The sequence below is a fragment of the Caretta caretta genome, chromosome 14, assembly GCF_965140235.1.
Source record: "Caretta caretta isolate rCarCar2 chromosome 14, rCarCar1.hap1, whole genome shotgun sequence".
Taxonomy (NCBI): domain Eukaryota; kingdom Metazoa; phylum Chordata; order Testudines; family Cheloniidae; genus Caretta; species Caretta caretta.
In genome coordinates this window covers 31,448,823-31,474,515 of record NC_134219.1, presented here as the reverse complement: position 1 = coordinate 31,474,515, position 25,693 = coordinate 31,448,823, and the positions used below count along the sequence as shown (strand labels likewise).

The 25,693-nt window shown below is 48.1% G+C and overlaps 1 protein-coding gene across 3 annotated transcripts; it reads left to right on the top strand.

Annotated features, from left to right (window-relative positions):
* Nucleotides 1-6,514: 6,514 nt before the first annotated feature.
* LOC125629150 (uncharacterized) lies at nucleotides 6,515-19,393 on the top strand. 3 transcript variants are annotated; one of them, XM_048834453.2, is made up of 4 exons: nucleotides 6,515-6,798; nucleotides 10,583-10,709; nucleotides 13,599-13,712; nucleotides 14,042-19,393. In XM_048834453.2, exons 2-4 carry the CDS (start codon nucleotides 10,583-10,585, stop codon nucleotides 15,754-15,756), a joined length of 1,956 nt encoding a protein of 651 aa, XP_048690410.1. In that variant the 5' UTR covers nucleotides 6,515-6,798; the 3' UTR covers nucleotides 15,757-19,393. The 3 variants fall into 3 exon arrangements, with proteins under 3 accessions (XP_048690410.1, XP_048690409.1, XP_048690408.1); XM_048834452.2 differs by lacking the exon at nucleotides 6,515-6,798 and adding an exon at nucleotides 8,620-9,634 and having other exon boundaries at nucleotides 14,045-19,393; XM_048834451.2 differs by lacking the exon at nucleotides 6,515-6,798 and adding an exon at nucleotides 8,620-9,634.
* Nucleotides 19,394-25,693: the final 6,300 nt, after the last annotated feature.

Here is a 25,693-nt window from a genome sequence, read left to right as displayed (position 1 = left end):
CCTGAGGTCCCTTCCAAGCCTGATGACTCACTGGTGTGGTGCCTCCTGCTGGTCATCTTGGGAATTAGCTCTTCACCTGTTCCAGACCCCCCTCTGCAATGCACCTGCCACTGACCCCATCTCCCTCCTGGACCCTGGTGTCCTTTACCTTGGGGTTCTGCCCCAGCAGTACCCCCATGCTCTGGGTCTCCCCTCCCAGGGGAACCCCCAACCCTCTAAACCCACCTTGTCTCAGTGGCTACTACCAGTCATCATCTAGCCCCTGCTCACCGGGGTGGACTGCAGTCTGTAAACCACTCATCACGAGCAAGGGGGGTCAGACCAGCTGCCTCTGCCTAACCCCGAGCTGCACCTCTGCAACCTCACTACATGTTTTAGCATTTAGCAAGGCCCACGGCCTGGGGATTTGCTATGCTAGAGCTCCCTTTGCCTTTCCCCAGCACAGCTCTGCTTCAGGTACCTTGCTCTCAGGCAGCTAGCCCTTCTCCCTCTAAGGCTAGAGAGAGACTCCCTACCTTCTGGCTCACAGCCCTCTTAGGAGGGCCAGCTGGGGCCTGATTGAGCTGGCCACACCTGTGGTCAGCTAGTCACTCAGGTGCTCTCACTGCTTTTCCCAACCACAGCCACCTCCAGGGCTGCTTTTAACCCCCTACTGACCGGAGTGGGGCAGCCGCCCCACTACACCTTCATATTGGTGAACAAAACAAAAGTCATGTAGCGGGGTGGGATTGAGGGGTTTGGAGTGTGGGAGGGGGCTCAGGGCTAGGACTGAGGGTTGAGGTGTGGGGGGGGTGAGGGCTCCGGCTGGGGGTTTGGGCTCTGGGGTGTGGCTGGGGATGAGGGGCTAAGGGCTGGGGAAGAGCGTTAGGGTGCAGGGGGTGAGGGCTCTGGGGTAGGGCCAGGTGTCAGGAGTTTGGTGTACAGGAGGATGCTCTGGGGCTACGGCGGGGAGAGAGGACTCTCCTAGCTCCCTCTCCCCACAGCAGCATCTGGGCTGAGGGGGAGAGGTGTCTCTCCCCGACCACGGCAGGTCAGGCGGGGGCTGCATTCGGGCCACCCCTCCCCTAGCTGCAGCAGGTCCAGCTGGGGCTGCGTTTGGGCTGCCCTTCCCCTGGCCGGGAGGGTTCCCTGAGCACCATCACAGTGTTAAGTAGGCGGCTGCATGTTCGCGCAGCTTACACTGAACTTAGCATGACAGTAGAAAAAGTTTCATTCAAAGATCAAACTTTGTTTCACATCAGCACAAGGGAGAATCCATAAATATTTGGATTGTGGCAAAAGCTTTAATAACTGCAGAAACAGATAGTCTGAGCTCACACATTACTCCCCATCTGACAATTCACACAAGAAAGAGCTTGAATGTGGGGGAAGCTTCATTTGTTGCTCGCACAGCATCAAGCATCGGCAGATCCACATGGAGAAGACCCCTCTCAGATGTCCTTAGCATGGAAAATGCTTTCCTTGGAGCTAACAACACACTGGACATCAGACACTCCTCCACACAGGAGAGAAATTCTCTCAGTGCCTGACTAGGGCTAGCCATAGTGAAAACTGCATTTCCTAATTCCCACACACAGTAGTGGCATTTGGCTCTCACGTATCCAGCTGCCGATCTCTGGGGGCAGGTTCCAGCAGCAGCTGACCCGGAGATGATCAGTGAGCCTCCGGTTAGCCTGGTCTAAGCAAACTGCTGTCCTCGCTGCTGCAGGCCTGGCTGCTGAACTGATGGGCCTTCCTGCCTCCTGCTAACCTGTGGGGGAAGGGAGAGTGAAACTCCTCCAGAAGCTCCTTCGGCCTGGATGAAGTTCCCCCCTCCCTTCCCTTCCAAGACATGATGCCCCTTCCGTGGAGACTAGGAGAAGGATACTTGGGCCAAGTCCTTATTCACTTGGGACACCTGCCCCACCCCCCATTTTTCAGGAACCCCTGGACTGGGCTCCCCCACTTACCTGGAGCTGGTCCCAGTAGGGTGAGTGTCCCTGGGGGCTAGCAAAACTTTCCCTCCCTAAATCCCCTGAGGTGCTGGGTTACAGGGGATCAAATGTGAATGGACCAGGAGGGATGGGTTTGGGGGAAGAAACTGGGGGATTGAATGGTTGGGTCTGGTGGATGTGGGATACAGAGGGTGCTGAGGAAATCAAGTATTAGGGAATCATGGGGTAAGAGAGGAGAGTACAGGGAAGAGAGGTGCTGCCTCTTATCACTCATCCCCTCTGCCCCTTTTCTCTGCCCCCTCTGCATTCAGAAAGCACCACTGAGAGGGACTGATTTCCACACGGTCTTTTGTGGGAGGTGTAAAGGATTCAGGATCCCACCTCTGCCTACACAGCACCAGCTTCTGAGGATCTCTCTGTGGTGGGAAAATTGGTTGGGATTAGCTAGCAAATCTCCCCCGACCCTCCTCCACTTTTCTTAGTCAGACTGACCCCAACCATTTTATATAGTCTGATCCCCCCATTAGCAGAGTGATTGTTAAAGTCACTGAGTTGCCCCTTTGGGGAGAGATTGTCTCATTTCCACATAGTCTCACATTGCTCCAGGTTATGCCAAAAACATTTATTTTTTGTACATTGACTCCCTTTGAGACCAGAATTAAATAGATTCTAAAATTGCTGGAGCAGGGATAGGAAAAAGTGGTGTTTGGATTCTGTGTTATTTGAGGATGATGGGATGAGTTGGAGGGATTCTCTCTTCCCCCCTTCACCGTCACGCTCCATCCCAACACAGCAGCCTGTTTCAGCCTTGGATACTTTATCCTCTCCCCATTCTACCTTCCACCTCCCAGCACGGCACTTGCCACAATGTTCTTTATTCTCCATGCTTAGGAATCACACTTTGATTTTTTTGATCCTGACTCAGATTCCTGACAGCTAGAGATGAAAGGGTCCCGGACTTGGAGGGGGAATTCAAATGAACCTGAAAACTCTGTTTCAGCTTTCTGAGCTTAAATCCCTGTTTCCATCTATTGGTAAAGTGTCTTCTGGCTTTTTCCAGCCAAGGCCAGAACATTTGTAGTTGGATAGATTTTAGCTTTGGTTTGTTTTTGTTTCTTTTTTTGCATTAGGACAATGCTAAAACTTTTGTAAATGACACAACCAAATAATGAGGAGGTGCTGATTACTGCAGGTTTAGCCAGTTCAGAGGAAAATGGATACATTTGTTTTCCGTTTTTTGAGAGTTACGATTCTGTGGGATTTCACTTTATGAACCTGAAAGTGTTTTGTAGCCCATCTTGTAGTGTTGGTTTTTCTCTCTTCCTGAAGGCTGCTTGGTCACATAGTTTGATTTTAGTTTAGTTTGACAGGATGTAGAACAGTTTTATTGAAGACTTTACGAGACAAACGATCATTTGCCAGAAGAGTCTTTTTTATTTTATTTTAACCTTTCTTTACCCTTTGTCATGAGATTTTTGTGTGTTTGAACAATGAAAATTATCAATATCTCTCATAATGAATACCGAGGGTGAGTGCTAGATTCACACTCCGAGAGGCTGAGACTGAAGAGGGCATGGAGTTACTTTCTGACCCCTGCAGAGATGTGAGATGTAGTCAGGAGCGGGAGAGAGTGGGGAAACAGAGCTGGGAAACTGCAGACTTTTCTCTTGAGAACCAGAGAGCTGATGCCGAGAACTGTGAACTTGCTGTGCCAATGCCAGAGAGACACAGGAATTGCCCTGTGAGTGCTGGGTGAAGCCATCCCTGACATCTAGAGGCTACAGATTATGTCCCTAGATGAAATATGAGGGGAGGGGACAGCGTCTCCCGATTGCTGAGAGGATGAGGCTGGGCAGAGACAAGAAGGAAGTTGGGGAAGCCAACAATTCTGAGCCAGCCTTGAAGCCAGGCTGATCTCCACCATAGAGGCCAGAGGGAGATGAGGAGCCTGATAGCCCAGCTGGTCACCCCCTCCCCATCTACCAGTGTCCTGTGTGGAGATGACAAACAGTCTGCCCACACTCTAATCTGAGCTCCTTGGTTTCCCTGCTCTCAGAGTGTTTGCTTTATGACTGGGTCCCAGCATCTCTCCTGGATTTTCTGCACTTTTCTACCAGTTTGTAACTGTTGCTGGTGTATGTGGGATTTGGGCGCAGCAATGTGCTGGGTTGCGGATGTAAAGTACCAAGCTGAGCTGGGCTGGGAGTGGGGAAAGGAGTCTTTGTTCGTCCTTTGGAATAATAAAGTAGAATTTAGTTTCTCACACTCCCAAGTGTAGTTTGTCTTGCATTAAATACCCAGCAGATTCAGAGTGGAGATTAACGGTAAAAGCAATGCTAACATGGTCTGGTACGGAAATGCACAGTGAGGCCACCCATACAATCTCAACTCTGCCCTATCATAGCCTCAACTGCAGCCACTATACTCACAAATTTATATATGTATAATATGGCTAAAGTGATTCTGGTCTCTGAGCTGTGTTTCAGTCCAAGATCCCCACTCTCTAAACTTTACCACCTGCTTAATTCTAGCTGAGACCCATTTAAATCATTGGGGCTATAGGTAGTAGTAAAATTAAACCTGTGAATAAGGTCTTGCCACACTGGGAGTTTAGATTGGTAGGTTTGGGAGTCTCTCTCTGTTTATACTTGGCCTGTTCCTCATATCACACTTTCATCCAAATTCATTCTTGTCTGGTTGCAACATAATTGTATCTCAGTTAATATCATGATTATTTGTAATACACCAGCAGGCAGAGGCTCCACAGAAGACTACAGCCGTATTGTGCTAGGTACTGTATATACACATCATGGGAGACAGACAGCTCCTTAGGGAAAGAGTTTACAGTCTAAACATGCAGATCAGCCTATGTAATGATTTCGTAAATTTCAGGAGCAACCCTGAAATCTAAAGGGCTATGAGTGACATCCCAATAGGAATGATGAGGAGAGGGGGCAGCATCTTCTGATTGCTGAGAGAAGGAGGCTCTGCACTTCATTCACTTTCTATTATGTGTAAGAAACAAAGATTGTTCTCCCCCAGAATTACAGCGCTTACCCCTAGAGTGCAGAACACATTTTCTGAGCAAAGTCAATCTGTTACTGGCTTTAGCAATAATCATTAACATTGGGCCTGTTCAGACATTTAGCATCGACAGTCAGACCCTGCCTTGTAGTGATACCATTCAAAGCTCCATATTATTCCGATTAAGGTATTTTAGTGCTTATGGGCCCCTATTATATTAAACTGATTTTTAAAGCCCATTAGCTTTTGGATAAGTTTTTCAAAAGCATCTTTCCCAAAATGACTTAGGGTTATATTTTTTAAGGTTTTAGGCACCTGAGGATGCAGATAGGGGCTGAGTGGGGTTACCAAAGCAGGTTAGGCACCAGGGGCTAGATGCATAAAAAGATTTAGGTCCCCAGCTGCTACTTTCACTTTAGGTACCTGAATCTGACATTTAGGTGACATCGATCCTCAACCGCCCCCCAACCCCCCCAGTCACTCAGCTGTTGCCTAACTCTGATGGTGTCTAAAGATCCTATGCACCTAAATTTCGGTCATTTAAATCATCCAAATGCCTACAAATCTGGTGCTGGGCATGCTCCCACTGGCTCAGGCTAGGCACACAGATCCCTATTTCATACCTAAGCACCAGCACGTGCCTCACACTATGGTTTCCCTGGCCTGCCTCTCATGTGGCTGCCCCCCTGCCCACTCTGCTTTGTCTCAGGCCCATGTCCCATTTCAGGTGGGGGGAGGGGAGGCTAAATTTGGTGTTTTAACTCCATGACACAATGCCAGTGGCTCAATTTTGACCCCAGATGCTCCCCTGCCTCCCTCTCTTGCAACCAATGTGGGACATTCGGGCCTATCCAGAGTGCGTAGAGCAGCAGCCCTGGAACCAGACCAGCTGCTGCTTCACCACCAGCATCCAGGTGAAGCATGGGGAGCTGCTGTCAGTGCCCACAGGGGAAGCCAGCCAGGAGAGGGGCAGAGGGGGACTGGCAGGGGGCAGAAATGGCCGGGTGTTGCCTAGTGCCCAGTGACGGGTTAATCCAGCCCTGCGAATAACCAGAGGAACCTGCAAAGCACTGACAGCTACATGGCCCGAGTTAGGGGAGCAGAGCTTGTAGCTCCGGCCCAGGGCTAGTAGCCAGTGAGCCTGGTATGGAGACAAGAGACCGTCTCTGACAAACTGCTCCTTGTGCCAGTCTGTGATCAGAGTGACTCACACACAGAGTCAGTGTCACCGAGAAACGTGTCTCCTGCTGATCCCGGTTCTGGGCAGCCTGTCAAGGACCAGGACCCATGTGTATCCCTGTTAATACTGGGGACTCTGTGGAACAACGCCCAGTCTTCATAGAAATGCCCCTTCTCCCCCCATCCTGGGATCTGCACGTCTCCTTTCTGCCCATTGATACAGTGGCTTCTGTACCTGATCCCCCCTTAATGCTGAGAGAAGCTGCCTGTGCCCAGGGGAACTGGGGCCCCCAGAGGCAGTGTCTGGGGCAGGGGGCTGCAGTGCAATCCCTTGATCGCTAGGACCCAGGAGCAGCTGGGATGTGGCTCTGGGAGCGATCGCTAGGGTCACTCAGTCTGGGCAGCAGGAAGTGAATCGCTCTCGCTGCAGTGACTCTGGGGCGTTGTGAGGAGCCCGCGCTCATTGCAAGATCCCCGAGCCCCGGCAGCTGCTGCTGAGGACCCCGGAGCCCCGGCTGCAGCCGGGAGAGGGGAATTTCCAGCAGTAACGTTCCCGCTGCTCCCCAGGAGCCTCCCCCGGTGCAGAGACCCCAGCCTGGCCAGGACCCCCCTTCCCGGGCCCCAGCCCCTGCTCCCGGGGAGGGCACCGCTTGGAGGGAAGGTAAGAGAGACCTGCCCATCCCCCCAGGGAGAGGTGCCCCCCGGTGCCATCCTGGCTGCAGGGGAGGGTTTGGCCCCAGGCTGCTCCCAGCGAGGCTGGCTGCGATTCCCTGCCCTGGGCCCGGGAAAGCTGCCGCCAGCTCCCGGTGTTTGCGGGGCGGGTGAAGCCAGCGCGCGCCGTGGGGAGGGCTGGGACAGCGACACGTGGGAGGATAAAGGGGGGTGGGAGCCGGAAGGGGGCTGAAGTGGGGCAGGGGGGGATTGAGGCATGAAATGGGATGTGTGAGGGGTAGGAGGGGGCTGAACAGGGATGCAGGGGGCGGGATGGGAGTAGGGGGCAGTGGTTGCGTTGCAGGGAGGATGAGGCAATGCCGGAGAGTCAGGGGGCGGGAGGAGGATCCTGGAGCGGGTGGGAACAGGGGTGGGATAGAAGGAAAATGGTGCGGATGGGGGCAGTGAGAAGGGGAGAAAGTGTGGGGGGGTGAGACTTGGGGGGCTGGAGGGAGAATGGCGGTGCAAGCGGAGACTGGCTGGGGAATGGGGAGAGAGGCTAGTGATAAAGGAGAGCGATCGTGAGAGATACAATGGCAGCTCCCTCACCGCATCTTGCGGGGGGGCTGCCCTACCCATCAGCCAGCTGGGGATTTTGTTTTCAGAGGAAATGGTCACGCTGGCGGGGGAGCAGGGGACTAACCCCTAAGGGCTCCAAAGTTACAAGGCAAATAGCCCCACAGAACTGGCCCCCAACAGACACACTCTTTCACTATTTTCTTAAGCCAAACTCACGATTTCTGGTCTCTGGCTCCTGACTGGGACCGTCTGGGGTGGCAGGATGGACCAGGGCCCCTCTTGGATTTCTGAGCAGGATTTATGGCTCAGAGTCACCGCCAGAACAGCAGGGGTAGATCCGCGTGAGCTAATGAGATCAGCCTGGGACTGCTGGAGGAGAGTGGGGTACTCAGTCTTCAGCTGCTGCCACCAGGGGGAGGAGAGGCTAGTGTCTGCCTCTCTCTGGCCTGAAGAAGCTATGTTGACTGTTCTCCAGCATATAATGTTTATTTATGTTTCTGATATTTCTGTTCTTTACTATAGATTCAACCAATTCAACTGAATTTAGTCTTACTGGCCTGTAATTGCCAGGATTGCCTCTGGAGATTACCTTAGGTATCGTCCAGTCTTCTGGTACAGATGCTGATTTTAGCAAACTATTACATACCACAGTTAGTAGTTCTGCCATTTCATATTTAATACAGTGTTACTGAAGCTGTGTCAGTCCCAGGATACAAGTCCCAGATACAAGGTGGGTCAGATAATATCTTTTATTGGACCAATTTCACCTTGAATGGTCTCTTGAAATATGTGTTATCTACTAATGCTAAACAATCTGTTCCATTTTGTATTTAGCTATGACACTCTGAGTACATTTCCCAGACCTGAAGAAGAGCTCTGTGTAGCTCAAATGAGTATCTCTTTCCCCAGCAGAAGTTGGTCCAGTAAATATATTACCTTGCCCACCTTGTCTCTCTCAAGACATCTAGACAGACTTATGTGTAGTTCTGGGGAGGAGCCGGTGGTGGTGGTACATGTAGGTACCAATTACATAGGGAAGGATAGGAAAAAGGTCCTGGATGCCAAATTCAGGCTGCTAGGTAAGAGATTGAAGTCCAGGACTTCCATAGTAGTGTTCTCTGAAATGCTTCCAGTTCCATGCACAGGGCCAGTTAGACAGGTAGAACTGCAGGGTCTCAATACGTGGATGAGACAATGGTGTAGGGAGGAGGGGTTTAGATTTATTAGGAAGTGGGGGACCTTTTGGGAAAGGGGGAACCTATACAGGAAGGATGGGCTCCACCTAAACCAAAATGGAACCAGATTGCTGGCACTTACAATTAAAAAGGTCATAGAGCAGTTTTTAAACCAAGAGCTAGGGGAAAGCTGTCAGGTGCAGAGGAGCATGTGGTTCAGACAGAGACATCACTTAGGGGAGGATCTATAAATGGAAATTCCCTATGTCCTAGTAAGGAGGAGAGGATGGAAGATGATACAATATGGGAAGGATCAGATGAGAAACAGTCAAATGAAAAAAAAGTCCCATTCAATTACACCACATCATGGCAGACAGCTAGAAAGTGACAATTATTTTGTTTATATGCAAACGCTAGAAGTCTCAATAATAAGATGGGTGAACTTGAGTGTCTGGTATTAAATGAGGATATTGATACAGTAGGTATCACAGAAACTTGGTGGAATGAGGATAATCAATGGGACACAGTAATACCAGGGTACAAAATATATCAGAATATCAGAACAGGTTGTGCTAGTGGGGCAGTGGCATTATATGTGAAAGAAAGTGTAGAATCAAATGAAGTAAAAATCTTAAATGAACCAAACTATACCATAGAATCGAGTAATTCCATGCTTGAACAACAAGAATACAGCAGTAGGGACCACCTGACCAGGATGGCGATAGTGACTGTGAAATGCTCAGGGAGATAAGAGAGGTTATAAACATAAAAAACTCAATAATAATGACAGGTTTCAGAGTAGCAGCCGTGTTAGTGTGTATTCGCAAAAAGAAAAGGAGTACTTGAGACTTAGAGACGAACAAATTTATTTGAGCATAAGCTTTCGTGAGCTACAGCTCACTTCATCGGATGCAATAATAATGGGGGATTTCAACTATCCCCATATTGACTGGGTACATGTCACCTCAGGACGGGATTCAGAGATAAAGTTTCTTGACACCTTAAATAACTAATTCTTGGAGCAGCTAGTCCTGGAACCCACAAGAGGAGAGGCAATTCTTGATGCAGTCGTCAGTGGAGCAGGTCCAAGAGGTGAATATAGCTGGACCTCTTAGTAATAGTGACCATAATATAATTAAATTTAACATCTCTGTGCGGGGGAAAACACCACAAGCAGCCCAACATGATAGCATTTAATTTCAAAAAGGGGAACTATACAAAAAATGAGGAAGTTAGTTAAACAGAAATAAAAGATACGTGCCACAAGTCAAATCTCTGAAAGCTGCATTGAAACCCTTTAAAAAACACCATAATAGAGGCTCAACTTAAATGCACCCCAAATTTAAAAGACACAATAAAAAGTGCCACAATGGCTAAACAACAAAGTAAAAGAAGAAGTGAGAGGCAAAAAGACATCCTTTAAAAAGTGGAAGTTAAATCCTATTGAGGAAAATAGAAAGGAGTATGAATTCTGGCAAATGAAGTGTAAAAATATAATTAGGAAGGCCAAAAAAGGCCAAATATAGGGTCAGGTAGAGAGGAGGAAAGGTCTGAAAAACCCACTGGGACTTGCTCAGGCTAAGGCCTGATTTATGAACAGGCCCATTGGGAGGTGAACATTCCCCCATTTCTAAAACAGGAACATCCCTCCCTCCCACCAGACAGGGCTGGGAAAACAGACTAGAGTTCCCCACCAAGAGTCTAGGCAGAGACTGCGGGGGAATACAAAGGAAAGGTGCTGGGATTCCTGTCCCTGTCCCCTACCCAAAGCTCTGCTTCCCACATCAGCCTGTGCCTCATAGGTTTGTGGTAAATTAGAAGACTCTGCCCTCCTCTGTCTGCTGGGAGGGACACGGAGCTCTCACTTTCTTGCCAACCCCTGAAGCTTTCTGGCTGCTTTAGCAGAATCTCACCCCCATCCTGCTCAATCTGTTCCTCCTCCCCCCCAGTGAGCTAGCTTGCTTTCTTCCTTCCTTCCCATGAATAGTGGGATTGTGACTGTGGCAGCAGATGCTGAGTAGGGAACATTTGTTGTTTCAGATGCCGGTGACTTTCGAGGATGTGGCTGTGTATTTCACCAAGGGGCAGGGGGCCCTGCTGGACCCCAGTCAGAGAGCCCTGTACAGGGAAGTCATGGAGGAGAATTACGAGAATGTGACCTCACTGGGTAAGGCTTTCCTGGCCTCTCTGTTATTAGAAGCCATGGGGTCTTGCATTTCCAAATCTGTCAGGTACATCTTTGGTGAGATAGACTGGAGGTGAACGAACCCTATAATCCACAGCTGCTATGTGAGAGAGACTTTCAATGAGATAGGGATGTCAAAACCTAATGGACATTCTATCTCATCCCTACCCCTCCAGCTTTCAAGGGGGCAGAAGTCATATATTGTTTTGTCTGTATTATTTCTCAGACACACACAGAATCCCTGTGTGACTGGTTCCTCCTGGGGTGCTACCTGGAACTGGGGTACCACTGAGCCCTCTGACCCACAAGGCCTGGGCTCCCTCTCACACTGTGCTACTGTGAGAAGTTGTAGACCCACTCCTGGTCCCACACTTCCACCAGCATCCACGCAGGCAGGGACACACCCCGCTGCAGTTACATGCAGGCTCTCTGTCCAACCCCTGCATGAACCAACAACAGAAATGCTACAACCAGGATAACTCCCAGCTCCCCAGACATGCACCCCTCTGGACTATGAACCCAAAATTATACCATATTGTGCTGCACAGGGAATTGTACAACATAAGGTCACAGAGTTCGCCTCCCCCCTCAGTGTGGGGAGGAAATGCAACAAACTTGTGTTAAATCAAGCTGAGATTTTTTTCCCAAGACACTTCACTTAAAGGCACACTGGATTTAGATTAAAACGTAAAACAAGTTTATTAACTACAAAAGATAGATTTTAAGGGATTATACGTGATAGCAAACAGATCAAAGCAGATTACCTAGCAAATAAACAAAACACAAACTAAGCTTAATATACTAAATATGTTGGATATGAACATGGGTGCCAGGTTTGTATAATTTTTGGTGGTGCCCAAGCAGAGCCGTCCCGTCCACAGGACGGACCGGGGCAATTGCCCCGCGTCCTGTGCTTTGGGAGGCCCCGTACTTCGGGGGGACGCAGGGTCCAGGGCAGCCTGGGGAGCTAGCGGGGAGCCTGGCACCAGCAGCAACGAGCACGGCCAGGCAGGTCTGCATCTGCAAGCAGGCACCCTGCCTCAGGTGCAGCTCCCATTGGCCGTTGCGGGGGAGGAGGAAGGCAAAGGAGGAGGTTGTAGGGAGCAGGGGAGGCAGTGGGGGAGGGGAGCTGTCTGGCACAAAGGGGGGGCTCTCTGGAGAGGGGTGACGGGGGCATGGGTCTTTAGGGGGAGCAAAGGGTTGTGTGGGTCTCTGTGGGGTGGGGAGGAGTGATGGACGGAGCCACTGCAGCCTGTGTCTGCTCTGCAGGGGTGGGGTTGCTATAGCCCTGCCAGGAAACCCCCTCTGTACTCTGTATTTTATGCCAGCTCCGGGGTGCCCATTGCTGCTCCTTTCCCCCGCCCCCAGCTCTATCTGTCTCTCCCCACAACCCCCCAGCTGTGTCTGTCTGACAGTGACAGACTCCTGCTGCTCTCTCTCTGCCCGGGGCTAAGAGCCACTGTCTGTGGCTCCCTCCCCCTCCCTGCTGTGGAGGTGCGGCCAGGCAGCTCTGGCGCCGCCCCCAGCAGCTCCTGTTGGCCGGGTCAGCGCTGAGGGAGGAGGAGGGACGGAGGCAGCATGTGGAGCTGCCCTGCCTCTGCTGAGACTCTCCGCACAGGGGACGGGGGGAGCTGCTTGTGGGGAGGCAGGGGAAAGTGAGGTGAGAGTGCCCCGTGTTGCTGACCCATGGTGAGGGGACCCCCAAAGGACAAGGCCTGGGGCCCAAACATTGGTGGAGCCGGGCCCACCATCACGAATATTGATGGAGCATGGGCACAGCGAGCCCATATAACTCGTTACCTATGGATATGAATTAGCAGATTCTCACCCTAAATGATGGTACAGGCAGACTTGTAGATTCTTAAGGCACAAGCTGCATTAGCTGTACAGCTTGTGTTTCTCAGGTCTTCATACACAAGCTAGAAATCCCTTTAGCCTGGATCCAGCACTTCCCCCAGTTCAATCTTTGTTCCTCAGGTGTTTCCAGGAGACTTCTTGTATGGGGAGTGCAGAACAGATGAATTCACTCCCTGCCTTATATAGCTTTAGCATACGGTGGAAACCCTTTGTTTCAAAACTTGGTTCCCAGACTGGTTTGTGGACAAATACTGACATCCCAAGATGGAGTACAGAGACATGTGGTCTGGTCACATGTCCTTGTAGAGTTATAGCAGCCATTGCTTACTGGCTGGCCAAAATGCCCACAGGAAGGTTAAGCTATTCCATGGTCCATTGTCTTTGCTGATGGACCATCAGCCTCGCATGGCTTTTTCATTGTTGTACCTGAAAGGCTGGCTGTGGGTGTTTTCCAGAGCAAGCCCATTTGAATTACAGATTCCTAGTCAATAATCAATACTTCAGATACAAAAATGATACATGCATACAAATTGGATATTCATACTCAGCAAATCATAACTTTTCCAATGACATCTTACATGACCCATCCTGCAAAAAAAGAATATTAATTACGCTATAATTATATCATAATAATATCACTATGAAGAATATGCGGTGCAGTGTCACACCCTTTTCACCTCCTTTCTTGGGACTAGCTCCAGCCATGAGGAGGGGTCTGGGCGCTGCAGGTTTAGAAATAGACAGGGGGTTAACTCTAGACCTGTGTGTGTGTCAGCAAGGCCCGCAGAGTGCACAGATCCTGCAAACTCCTATTGTGGGTGTAACAATTCCTCTCACCTCCCCAGACATTTGCCTCTCCCAAGGGGGTTCAATGACGATGTTCCTGTCCTCTTGGATTCCATGTTCCCCCAGCGCAGCACAGGCACAGGTTCAACTCCAGGAATGTCCTTCGTGATAAATACTCTCCCTATTCTCCATGCACCCTGATCTTGTCTCTTTTCACCCCCTGAGCAGGATTTCCCATTCCCAAACCTGACCTGATCACCCGGCTGGAACGATGGGAAGAGCCGTGGGTACCCGATCTCCAGACCTGCCAGGAAAGGGAGATTCTGAGAGATACCCACATAGGTAAGGAGTTGGTGAAACTGACACAGAAACCATCTGGCGATTGAGGAAAAACATTGAGAATCCCAAAAATGTGGTGTCAGCGAACACATCAGTTCTGCCTCATCTCATCCAGGTCAGGGCTGTACTCAATATATATCATTCATGGCTTTCCACCCGTCCTGCTAGCGGCAGGCATTTCCTTCCCTGTGAGTGTTTGGATGGGATGTGGAGGCAGAATCCAATTGTTCAGTCTTTGAAAATTTATTGTGTTGGATTTTCCCTTTCTGCTATACCTCTTTCTCCCCACCATAGACAATGACTCCTGCCCAGATTGTCTCTCTTTCTCCCAGCAGGTGATGAGCAAGAGAGTGAGAAAGAGGAGGAGACTCAACATCAGGAATTTCCTGGGAAAGTGGAACCACAGGGGACCTTTGGGAGAAGAGCTGAAGGGAATTTCTCGCAGTGCTTGGAACAAAGAAAAGCCTCTGGAAATCAGAACTGGTCAGAGAGGCTATTCAGAAAACAGCCTACCAAGAAAGTGGCTGAATCTATTAAATACGTGGGAGGATGCAAGGATCCTGAGGAAACCACAGCCCAGCAGACAAATCACAAGAAAGAGAGATCCAATCAGTGCCTCAAATGTGGGAAACAATTCATTCTGAGATCACACCTTCTTACACATCAGACAATCCATATGGGAGGGAAACCCCATAAATGCTTTGAGTGTGGGAAGAGCTTTAGCCACAGCTCATACCTCACTGCACATTGGAGGACCCACACTGGAGAGAGACCCTATATATGCTTGGACTGTGGGAAAAGTTTCAGTAACAGCTCAAACCTCACTAAACATCGGAGAATCCACACAGGAGAAAGACCATATAAATGCCCAGACTGTGGGAAATGTTTCGTTCAGAAGTCAAGCCTTGTTACACATCAGACAACCCACACTGGAGAAAGACCCCATAGGTGCTTAGACTGTGGGAAAAGCTTTAGCCACAGCTCATACCTCATTAGACATTGGGGGACCCACCTGGGAGAGAGACCCTATAAATGTCTCGAGTGTGGGAAAAGTTTCATTCGGAGCTCGCACCTTAGTAGACATCAGAGAATTCATACTGGAGATAAACTTCATCAATGCCTCCACTGTAGGAAAAGTTTCATTGAGAGACCAAACCTTATTAGACATCAGGTAATCCACACAGGAGAGAGCCCCCATAGGTGCTTGGAGTGTGGGAAAAGTTTCACACAGAGATCAGCTCTTGTTACACATCAAGCAATCCACACAGGAGAGAGACCTCATAAGTGTTTGGACTGTGGGAAAAGTTTCATTCAGAGAACAAACCTTATTTCACATCAGACAATACACACAGGAGAGAAACCACATAAATGCTTGGATTGTGGGAAAAGTTTTGCTTACAATTCAGGTCTTATTGTGCATCAGAGAATCCACACAGCAGAGAAGCCCTATAAATGTTTGGACTGTGGAAAAAGTTTCAGTCACAAATCAAATCTTACTAAACATCAGAGAATCCACATGGGAGAAAGGCCATATAAATGCCTGGACTGTGGGAAATGTTTCATTCAGAAATCAAGCCTTGTTATACATCAGACAACCCACACTGGAGAGAGACCCCATAAGTGCTTGGTCTGTGGGAAAAACTTTAGCCACAGCTCATACCTCACTAGACATTGGAGGACCCACACAGAGGAGAGACCCTATAAATGCCTTGAGTGTGGGAAAAGCTTCATTCAGAGCTCACATCTTATTAGACACCAGAAAATTCATACTGGAGATAAACCTGATAAATGCCTCCACTGTGGGAAACGTTTCACTGAGAGAACAAACCTTATTAGACATCAGGCAATCCACACAGGAGAGAGCCCCCATAAATGCTTGGAGTGTGGGAAAAGTTTCAATCAGCGATCAAACCTTATTATACATCAAAGAATCCACACAGGCTATAACCTTCATAAATGCCTTGACTGCGGGAAAAGCTTCAATATGAGCTCAGAGCTTACTAAACATCAGAGAATCCACAAGCATGAGACCCTAGAAATAGCTTGACTGTGGGAAAAGATTCAATCTGAGTTCATGCATCAGTGAACCACACAACAGAGAGACCTTGAAAGTGGGGGAAGCTTCTATTGGTTGCTCCCATAGTATCAGGCATCAGCAAATCCACACAGGGAAGAAACCTCTGAGACGTTCCCAGGGTGGAAAATGCTCCACGTGTAGATAACACCATATTAGACTGGTCTAAGCAAACCCAAGGCAGAGGATGGGAAGCCCCAATCAGTCCCATCTCCCTGCTGCAGTCTTGGTTGCTGAGCGAATGGGCCACAGGTGGGGGAAGGAAGAGAGAAAAACTTCCCCAGCTGCTCCCTCGGCCTGGCTGAAGTTTCCCCCTCTCCCATCCTTTCCAGATGGGATCCCCCTTCCATGGAGATTAAGAGAAGGACACTTGGGCTTGGCCCTACCTTCTGTCTAGACACCTTTCCCACCCCCGCATCTTCCACCAGCCCCTGGGCTGGGCTACTCCAATTACCTTGAGCTGTTCCCTGGAACGGGGGTGTCCAGAAAGGCTGGTAACTCCTTCCCTCCCCAAATCCCCCAAGGCACTGGGATCTGTGGGATATTGAGGGACCAGGAGGATCGTTTTGTGCAAGGAACTGGGGATTAAATGTTTGAAGCTTCTGGAACTAGGAAGCAGAGCAAGCTGGGTGCTGGGGCTATTGAATGTTTGAGGATCATGGGTTAAGGAGAGAGGGAGAGCACAGGGGATGGATTTCCACAGGGCTTTTTGTAGGAGGCCCAGAGATCCCACCTCTGCCTCCATAGCATCAGCCTCTGAGGTTCTCTTTATGGTAGGAAATGTGGTCGGGATTAGCCAGCGCATCTCTGTGACCCTCCATCAGATTCCTAGTATAAATTGACCCTGAGCATCTTATCCCCCTGTTAGCAGAGTGATGGCCAGTCCCTGAGTTCCCCTTTTGGGCCAGATTGTCTCATTCTGGGAAATTCTCACATTAGTTCAGGCCGAGGTGAAAACCATTTATTGTTTGTACATTTTCTACCTTATGGACCAGAATTAACTAGATGTTAAAAAATTGGAGCAGTGACAGTAAATGTTGTTCTAGCTTCTGTGCTATTCGAGGGTGATGGGGTGAGTTGCAGGGATTCCCTCCTTCCCTCATCACTATCACACTCCACCTTTGGCACAGTAACTCTGTCCAAGCAATAGAGAGTTTTATCCTCTCCCCATTCTACCCCTCCATCTCCCAAAGGGTCACTTACCACAGTGGCCTTGGCTCTCCATGCTTAGGAATCACAGTTTGATTTCTATGATCCTAAATCAGACTCCTGAAGGCTGGAGAAGAAAGTGTCACAGACCTGGGAGTGGGCAGGGAAATCCCAGTGACCCTCAAAGCACAGTTTGACCTGTCCAGTCTTATAGCCCTGTTTCCATCTATTGATAAAATTGCTTCTGGGCTTTTTCTAGGCTAATCCAGATCATTTGTAGATGGGAAGTTTGGGTGGGTTTTTTTTTTGTCTTTCTTTTAGCATAATGATGCTATAACTTTTGTAACTAATACACCCAAATAATGAGGCAAGAAGTAAAGCAGGTTTAGCCACTTCAGAAGAACATGGGTACATTTATTTTCCTGATTTTGAGTCTTAAAAGATTCTCTGAGATTTCAGTTTATGAATGTGAAAGTGTTTTATAGCCCAACATGTATTGTGGATTTTTCTTTCTTTGTGAAGGCCGTTTGGTCACATACTTAAATATTAGTTTAATTTGACATGATGTAGCTCAGATTTGTTGAAGACTTCATGAGACAAATTATCATTGCCAAAAAAGCCTTTTTAAAAAAAATATTATTTTAACCTGTCTAACCCTTTGTCATGAGATCTTTTGTGTGTTGGAACAATGACAATGATCAATATCTCTCAGCACAAACACTGAAGGTGAGAGCAAGATTCACAGACTGAAACAGGGAAAGAAGTTATTTGCCTTATCCCTGCAGTGATGTGAGAAACAGTCAGGAGGGGGAGAAGGTGGGGGGATCAGAGCTAGGAAGCTGCTGGGTTTGCTCTTCAGAGCCAGACAACTGAGGCTGAGAACTGTGAACTCCCTGCATCAGAGCCAGAGAGAGACAAGAATAGGTCTATGAGTGTCGTGTGAAGCTGCCCCTGAACTCTAAAGGGTCATGAATGACACCGCACAAAGAATGATGGGGGCAGGGGGACAGTCTCTCTCGATTGCTGAAATGATGAAGTTGGGTGCAGGCAAGAAGTGAGCTGGAGATGTCAACAGACCTGGCCAGCCTTGAAGCCAGGCTGACCCCAATCATTGAGGCCAGAGGGATATGAGGAGCCCTAAACCTGGCTGGTCATCTGTTAGGATGTCGATATTCAGGCCTGTCTGTAAAGGCCTATACTCTAAGAATTTAGGTGTATTCTTATCACTTAGCTAGTTACAGAGGTATAAAAGAAAGAATCAAAATCACTGTCTCCTGGTGTGAGGGCCTTCTCTCACAGTGACAGTCTGAGGCCCTGTTCTTAGGCTAAGGCCTTTGGCTAAGCAGCAGAGGCAGCCATAAGCTAGGAAGCGAACGGTCACCTCCTCACATTCCAGATTAGTCACACTGAAATAAGGCAATCTGGGGCTATTAGAAAGGTGATCTGATCTATCACCTCCAGAGAAAAGGAAGAGCCTAGAGGATGTAAAAGGAAGTTCAGTTTGATAGTTTTCTGTTAGTTAAGAACTCACTTCACAATAGACACAGCTGGGAAACCCTTATGTCTTTATAGATGTAGTTGTGAAATCCTCACTTCTGTATTGTTTTGTCATTATAGTTCCCACTTTGCTATTGTTTATTTGCATGGTCTCTGTCTGCTTCTGTAATTGTTTCTGTCTGCTGTATAATTAATTTTGCTGGGTGTAAACTAATTAAGGTGGTAGGATATAATTGGTTAAATAATCATGTTACAGTATGTTAGGATTGGTTAGTTAAATTTCAGTAAAATGATTGGTTAAGGTATAGCGAAGCAGAACTCAAGTTTTACTATATAGTCTGCAGTCAATCAGGAAGTAAGGGGGGGGGGGAATGGGAACAAAATGGGGGTGGGGAAATTGGAATAATGTTTTGCTAAGGGGGAGAATGGGAACAGGGACACAGGCAAGGTTCTGTGGTGTCAGAGCTGGGAAGGGGGACACTAAGGACGGAAATTGGAATCATTGCTTGCTGGAAGGTCACCCCAATAAACATCAAATTGTTTGCACCTTTGGACTTCGGGTATTGTTGCTCTCTGTTCATGTGAGCAGGACCAGGGAAGTGAGTGGGTGAAGGAATAAGTCCCTAACATCATCCCTCCCCACTGAATCTACTGCAGTGTCCTGTGTCGGGACAAGAGAGGCTGTCTCTGCCCCACTCACCCCACCCTGCATCCCTCCAACCTCAGCTTTTTGGGTTTCCTGCTTTTGGATTGTTTGCTTTTGTGACTGGGTCCCCGCATCTCTCATGGCTTCTTTGCACTTTTCTACCAGTTTGTAAATGTTGCTGTTGCTGGTGCATGAGGGAGTTGGGTGCAGCAGTGTGCTGGGCTGGGACTGAAATGTGCTGAGCTGGGCTGCGGGTGGGGAAGGGAGTCTGTCTTTGTTCCTCCTTTGAAATAATAAAGTAGAATTTTATTTCTCCCACTCTCAGTGTCCTTTGTTTTGCATTAAATGGCTACCAACTCCAGAGTTAGGTTAAAGTTAAAAACAATACAAACATGGTGTGGGATAGAAATGCACAGTGAGGTCACTCATACAACCTCATCCCTGCCCTGTCATAGGCTAGTCAAACTTCCCTTTGAGCTAAAACTAGCTGAAATCTTGTCCCCCTCTCCCTGACCCCAGCACAAATCAGTAGTAGTATGACTGGATTCACAGGGTCATTCTCTCCCTCATTCTGGTGTAAACCAGAAGTAATCCCATTGGAACCCCTTAAACTGTCTACAACAGTGTGAAGTTGTTATGAGAGGAGAGTCAGACCACTGGCCTCTAAGCGTGTTAGCAGGAAATATACAGAGAGAGAGAGAGTCTGATCTCTGGAACGGATTTCAGCTCAAGATCCCTGTTGTCATAACCTTACCCTCTGCCTCATTCTAGCTCAAGCCCATTGAAATCAATGGGGCCTTTGGCAGTAGTACTGTGAAATACGTGTAAAATGTTGCAGGATTGGTAATTTAGATCCCTAGGCTGGGGAGTTTCTCTCTGCTGATACTTGGCCTATTTCTCATACCACAACTTTCCCCATTTCATTCTTGTCTGACTACACAGTAATTGGACCTATTGATACCAAGATTATTTTTAATACAGTAGCAGCTAGAGGCTACACCCAAGAGTAAGGCCCTATTGTGCTTGATATTGTATTCTACATACACATCATGAGAGACAGCTCCTAAGGGAAAGAGCTTCAAATCTAAATATACAAAACAGACAAAGTAATGATTCTGTAGCTGTCAGGAGCAACTCCATGATTAAGGCCATGCATTTAAAGCAGGTTTCCGATATATGTGAAAAAAAGATTTTTCTTCACCCAAATTATAGCACTTACACTTAGCCACTGGGAATGAGGAAAATGGGCTTCCCTAGCTTCAGTTATCTGTGTATGAGAGAGCTTGGAGGACTCCTCTCTATACAGTCTCTTGGTTCATCTCTATGACCCTGGAGGAATCACATTTACACAGTCTCCTGCAGAGACAACAAACCTGCTGAATCTGGGGCATGGGGGCACAATGTAAAGTGGGAGGGCACGTGACCACCCCACGTATTGCCTCCGGGAGGAATGTTCCAACCCCACCTCCCTGGGCCAGGGCATCCAAGCCAGCTGGCTCCTGTGGGCTGGGAAGCACTTGCCTCCATGCTGGCGGGGGCTCACAACAACACAGTTTCTCCCTGAAGCTCTTCAGCACTCATGGTCGCCTCAGCAGGGGAGGCATGGGATACAGGTGTGACACAGTACCCCATATTCATCATAGTGGTATCATTAGGATATGATTATGACATGATGCATCTTGTACAAAATGTGTCGTGAGGTGTCTATGGAAACGTTATGATTTGCTGAATACAATTATTCTGTTTGTCTGCACTTACTATTTTGTATCTGAAGTTATTAATATTAACTATGTGTCTGGTTTCAGAGTAACAGCCGTGTTAGTCTGTATTCGCAAAAAGAAAAGGAGTACTTGTGGCACCTTAGAGACTAACCAATTTATTTGAGCATGAGCTTTCGTGAGCTACAGCTCACTTCATCGGATGCATACCGTGGAAACTGCAGCAGACTTTATATATACACAGAGAATATGAAATAATACCTCCTCCCACCCCACTGTCCTGCTGGTAATAGCTTATCGAAAGTGATCATCAGGTGGGCCATTTCCAGCACAAATCCAGGTTTTCTCACCCTCCACCCCCCCACACAAATTCACTCTCCTGCTGGTGATAGCCCATCCAAAGTGACAACTCTTTACTCAATGTGCATGATAATGAAGTTGGGCTATTTCCTGCACAAATCCAGGTTTTCTCACATGCCCCCCACCCACATACACACACAAACTCACTCTCCTGCTGGTAATAGCTCATCCAAACTGACCACTCTCCAAGTTTAAATCCAAGTTAAACCAGAACATCTGGGGGGGGGGGTAGGAAAAAACAAGAGGAAACAGGCTACCTTGCATAATGACTTAGCCACTCCCAGTCTCTATTTAAGCCTAAATTAATAGTATCCAATTTGCAAATGAATTCCAATTCAGCAGTTTCTCGCTGGAGTCTGGATTTGAAGTTTTTTTGTTTTAAGATAGCGACCTTCATGTCTGTGATTGCGTGACCAGAGAGATTGAAGTGTTCTCCGACTGGTTTATGAATGTTATAATTCTTGACATCTGATTTGTGTCCATTTATTCTTTTACGTAGAGACTGTCCAGTTTGACCAATGTACATGGCAGAGGGGCATTGCTGGCACATGATGGCATATATCACATTGGTGGATGTGCAGGTGAACGAGCCTCTGATAGTGTGGCTGATGTTATTAGGCCCTGTGATGGTGTCCCCTGAATAGATATGTGGGCACAATTGGCAACGGGCTTTGTTGCAAGGATAAGTTCCTGGGTTAGTGGTTCTGTTGTGTGGTATGTGGTTGTTGGTGAGTATTTGCTTCAGGTTGCGGGGCTGTCTGTAGGCAAGGACTGGCCTGTCTCCCAAGATTTGTGAGAGTGTTGGGTCATCCTTTAGGATAGGTTGTAGATCCTTAATAATGCGTTGGAGGGGTTTTAGTTGGGGGCTGAAGGTGATGGCTAGTGGCGTTCTGTTATTTTCTTTGTTAGGCCTGTCCTGTAGTAGGTGACTTCTGGGAACTCTTCTGGCTCTATCAATCTGTTTCTTTACTTCTGCAGGTGGGTATTGTAGTTGTAAGAAAGCTTGAGAGAGATCTTGTAGGTGTTTGTCTCTGTCTGAGGGGTTGGAGCAAATGCGGTTGTATCGCAGAGCTTGGCTGTAGACGATGGATCGTGTGGTGTGGTCAGGGTGAAAGCTGGAGGCATGCAGGTAGGAATAGCGGTCAGTAGGTTTCCGGTATAGGGTGGTGTTTATGTGACCATTGTTTATTAGCACTGTAGTGTCCAGGAAGTGGATCTCTTGTGTGGACTGGACCAGGCTGAGGTTGGTGGTGGGATGGAAATTGTTGAAATCATGGTGGAATTCCTCAAGGGCTTCTTTTCCATGGGTCCAGATGATGAAGATGTCATCAATATAGCGCAAGTAGAGTAGGGGCTTTAGGGGACGAGAGCTGAGGAAGCGTTGTTCTAAATCAGCCATAAAAATGTTGGCATACTGTGGGGCCATGCGGGTACCCATAGCAGTGCCGCTGATCTGAAGGTATACATTGTCCCCAAATGTGAAATAGTTATGGGTAAGGACAAAGTCACAAAGTTCAGCCACCAGGTTAGCCGTGACATTATCGGGGATAGTGTTCTTGACGGCTTGTAGTCCATCTTTGTGTGGAATGTTGGTGTAGAGGGCTTCTACATCCATAGTGGCCAGGATGATGTTATCAGGAAGATCACCGATGGATTGAAGTTTCCTCAGGAAGTCAGTGGTGTCTCGAAGGTAGCTGGGAGTGCTGGTAGCGTAGGGCCTGAGGAGGGAGTCTACATAGCCAGACAATCCTGCTGTCAGGGTGCCAATGCCTGAGATGATGGGGCACCCAGGATTTCCAGGTTTATGGATCTTGGGTAGTAGATAGAATATCCCAGGTCGGGGTTCCAGGGGTGTGTCTGTGCGGATTTGATCTTGTGCTTTTTCAGGAAGCTTCTTGAGCAAATGCTGTAGTTGCTTTTGGTAACTCTCAGTGGGATCATAGGGTAATGGCTTATAGAAACTCGTGTTGGAGAGCTGCCGAGCAGCCTCTTGTTCATATTCCGACCTATTCATGATGACAACAGCACCTCCTTTGTCAGCCTTTTTGATTATGATGTCAGAGTTGTTTCTGAGGCTGTGGATGGCATTGCGTTCTGCATGGCTGAGGTTATGGGGCAAGTGATGCTGCTTTTCCACAATTTCAGCCCATGCACGTCGGCGGAAGCACTCTATGTAGAAGTCCAGTCTGCTGTTTCGACCTTCAGGAGGAGTCCACCTAGAATCCCTCTTTCTGTGGTGTTGGTAGGGAGACCTCTGTGGATTAGTATGCTGTTCAGAGGTATTTTGGAAATATTCCTTGAGTCGGAGACGTCGAAAATAGGATTCTAGGTCACCACAGAACTGTATCATGTTCGTGGGGGTGGAGGGGCAGAAGGAGAGGCCCCGAGATAGAACAGCTGCTTCTGCTGGGCTGAGAGTATAGTTGGATAGGTTAACAATATTGCTAGGTGGGTTGAGGGAACCATTGCTGTGGCCCCTTGTAGCATGTAGTAGTTTAGGAAGTTTAGTGTCCTTTTTCTTTTGTAGAGAAGCAAAGTGTGCGTTGTAAATGGCTTGTCTAGTTTTAGTAAAATCCAGCCACGAGGAAGTTTGTGTGGAAGGTTGGTTTTTTATGAGAGTATCCATTTTTGAGAGCTCATTCTTAATCTTTCCCTGTTTGCTGTAGAGGATGTTGATCAGTGTCTGTATTTCAAATGTGCTTACTCTGGATAACACCCACAACTAGCCTTTCGGGTACAACAGTGAAAAAGCTAGACAGTGCTAATAGCTCATCAGCAAAGACAATGGACCATGGAAAAGGTTTGCCCTCACCGGGGAACATTTTAACCAGCCTATGAGTAATGGCTGCTATGACTCAGCAAGACATGCAAGGGCATGTGAGCAGACTACATGACACTAAGTTCCATTTTGGTACCTGCATTTTTCCACGAACAGGGCCTGGAACTTAGCTTGAAACAAAGGGTTCCCTCCATATGGAGAGACTATATAAAGTGGGGAGTGACATCATGATTTGTCTTCACTCCCCCACAACTCAACACCTGAAAGAAGCTCTGGAAGACAAAGGACTGGGATCGGGGAAGGGGAACCCAAGCTGCAAGGCAGATGCAGCTTGTGCCTTAAGAATCTGCAAGCCTGCTTGTATCATCAGTCAGGGTGAGATATTGCTAATTCAAATCCTATCTATCTGGTAATTTCGGCTTAGTTTGCAGTTTTGTTTATTTGCTAGGTAATCTGCTTTGATCTGTTTGCTATCACTTATAATCACTTAAAATCTTTCTGTAGTTAATAAACTTGTTTTATAAGAACATAAGAATGGCCGTACTGGGTCAGACCAAAGGTCATAGAATCATAGAATATAAGGGTTGGAAGGGACCCCAGAAGGTCATCTAGTCCAACCCCCTGCTCGAAGCAGGACCAATTCCCAGTTAAATCATCCCAGCCAGGGCTTTGTCAAGCCTGACCTTAAAAACCTCTAAGGAAGGAGATTCTACCACCTCCCTAGGTAATGCATTCCAGTGTTTCACCACCCTCTTAGTGAAAAAGTTTTTCCTAATATCCAATCTAAACCTCCCACACTGCAACTTGAGACCATTACTCCTCGTTCTGTCATCTGCTACCATTGAGAACAGTCTAGAGCCATCCTCTTTGGAACCCCCTTTCAGGTAGTTGAAAGCAGCTATCAAATCCCCCCTCATTCTTCTCTTCTGCAGGCTAAACAATCCCAGCTCCCTCAGCCTCTCCTCATAATTCATGTGTTCCAGACCCCTAATCATTTTTGTTGCCCTTCGCTGGACTCTCTCCAATTTATCCACATCCTTCTTGAAGTGTGGGGCCCAAAACTGGACACAGTACTCCAGATGAGGCCTCACCAATGTCGAATAGAGGGGAACGATCACGTCCCTCGATCTGCTCGCTATGCCCCTACTTATACATCCCAAAATGCCATTGGCCTTCTTGGCAACAAGGGCACACTGCTGACTCATATCCAGCTTCTCGTCCACTGTCACCCCTAGGTCCTTTTCTGCAGAACTGCTGCCTAGCCATTCGGTCCCTGGTCTGTAGCTGTGCATTGGGTTCTTCTGTCCTAAGTGCAGGACCCTGCACTTGTCCTTGTTGAACCTCATCAGATTTCTTTTGGCCCAATCCTCTAATTTGTCTAGGTCCTTCTGTATCCTATCCCTCCCCTCCAGCGTATCTACCACTCCTCCCAGTTTAGTATCATCCTCAAATTTGCTGAGAGTGCAATCCACACCATCCTCCAGATCATTTATGAAGATATTGAACAAAACCGGCCCCAGGACCGACCCTTGGGGCACTCCACTTGATACCGGCTGCCAACTAGATATGGAGCCATTGATCACTACCTGTTGAGCCCGACAATCTAGCCAGCTTTCTACCCACCTTATAGTGCATTCATCCAGCCCATACTTCCTTAACTTGCTGACAAGAATACTGTGGGAGACCGTGTCAAAAGCTTTGCTAAAGTCAAGAAACAATACATCCATTGCTTTCCCTTCATCCACAGAACCAGTAATCTCA

What these genes read in the sequence shown, in the direction of transcription:
- LOC125629150 (XM_048834451.2), top strand. Translation starts at nt 9,605, where the DNA reads ATGCAGTCGTCAGTGGAGCAGGTCCAAGAG. An exon ending in CAGTGGAGCAGGTCCAAGAG is followed by an intron (nt 9,635 to 10,582) that starts GTGAATATAGCT and finishes TTGTTGTTTCAG; the next exon opens with ATGCCGGTGACTTTCGAGGA. An exon ending in CGAGAATGTGACCTCACTGG is followed by an intron (nt 10,710 to 13,598) that starts GTAAGGCTTTCC and finishes CCCCCTGAGCAG; the next exon opens with GATTTCCCATTCCCAAACCT.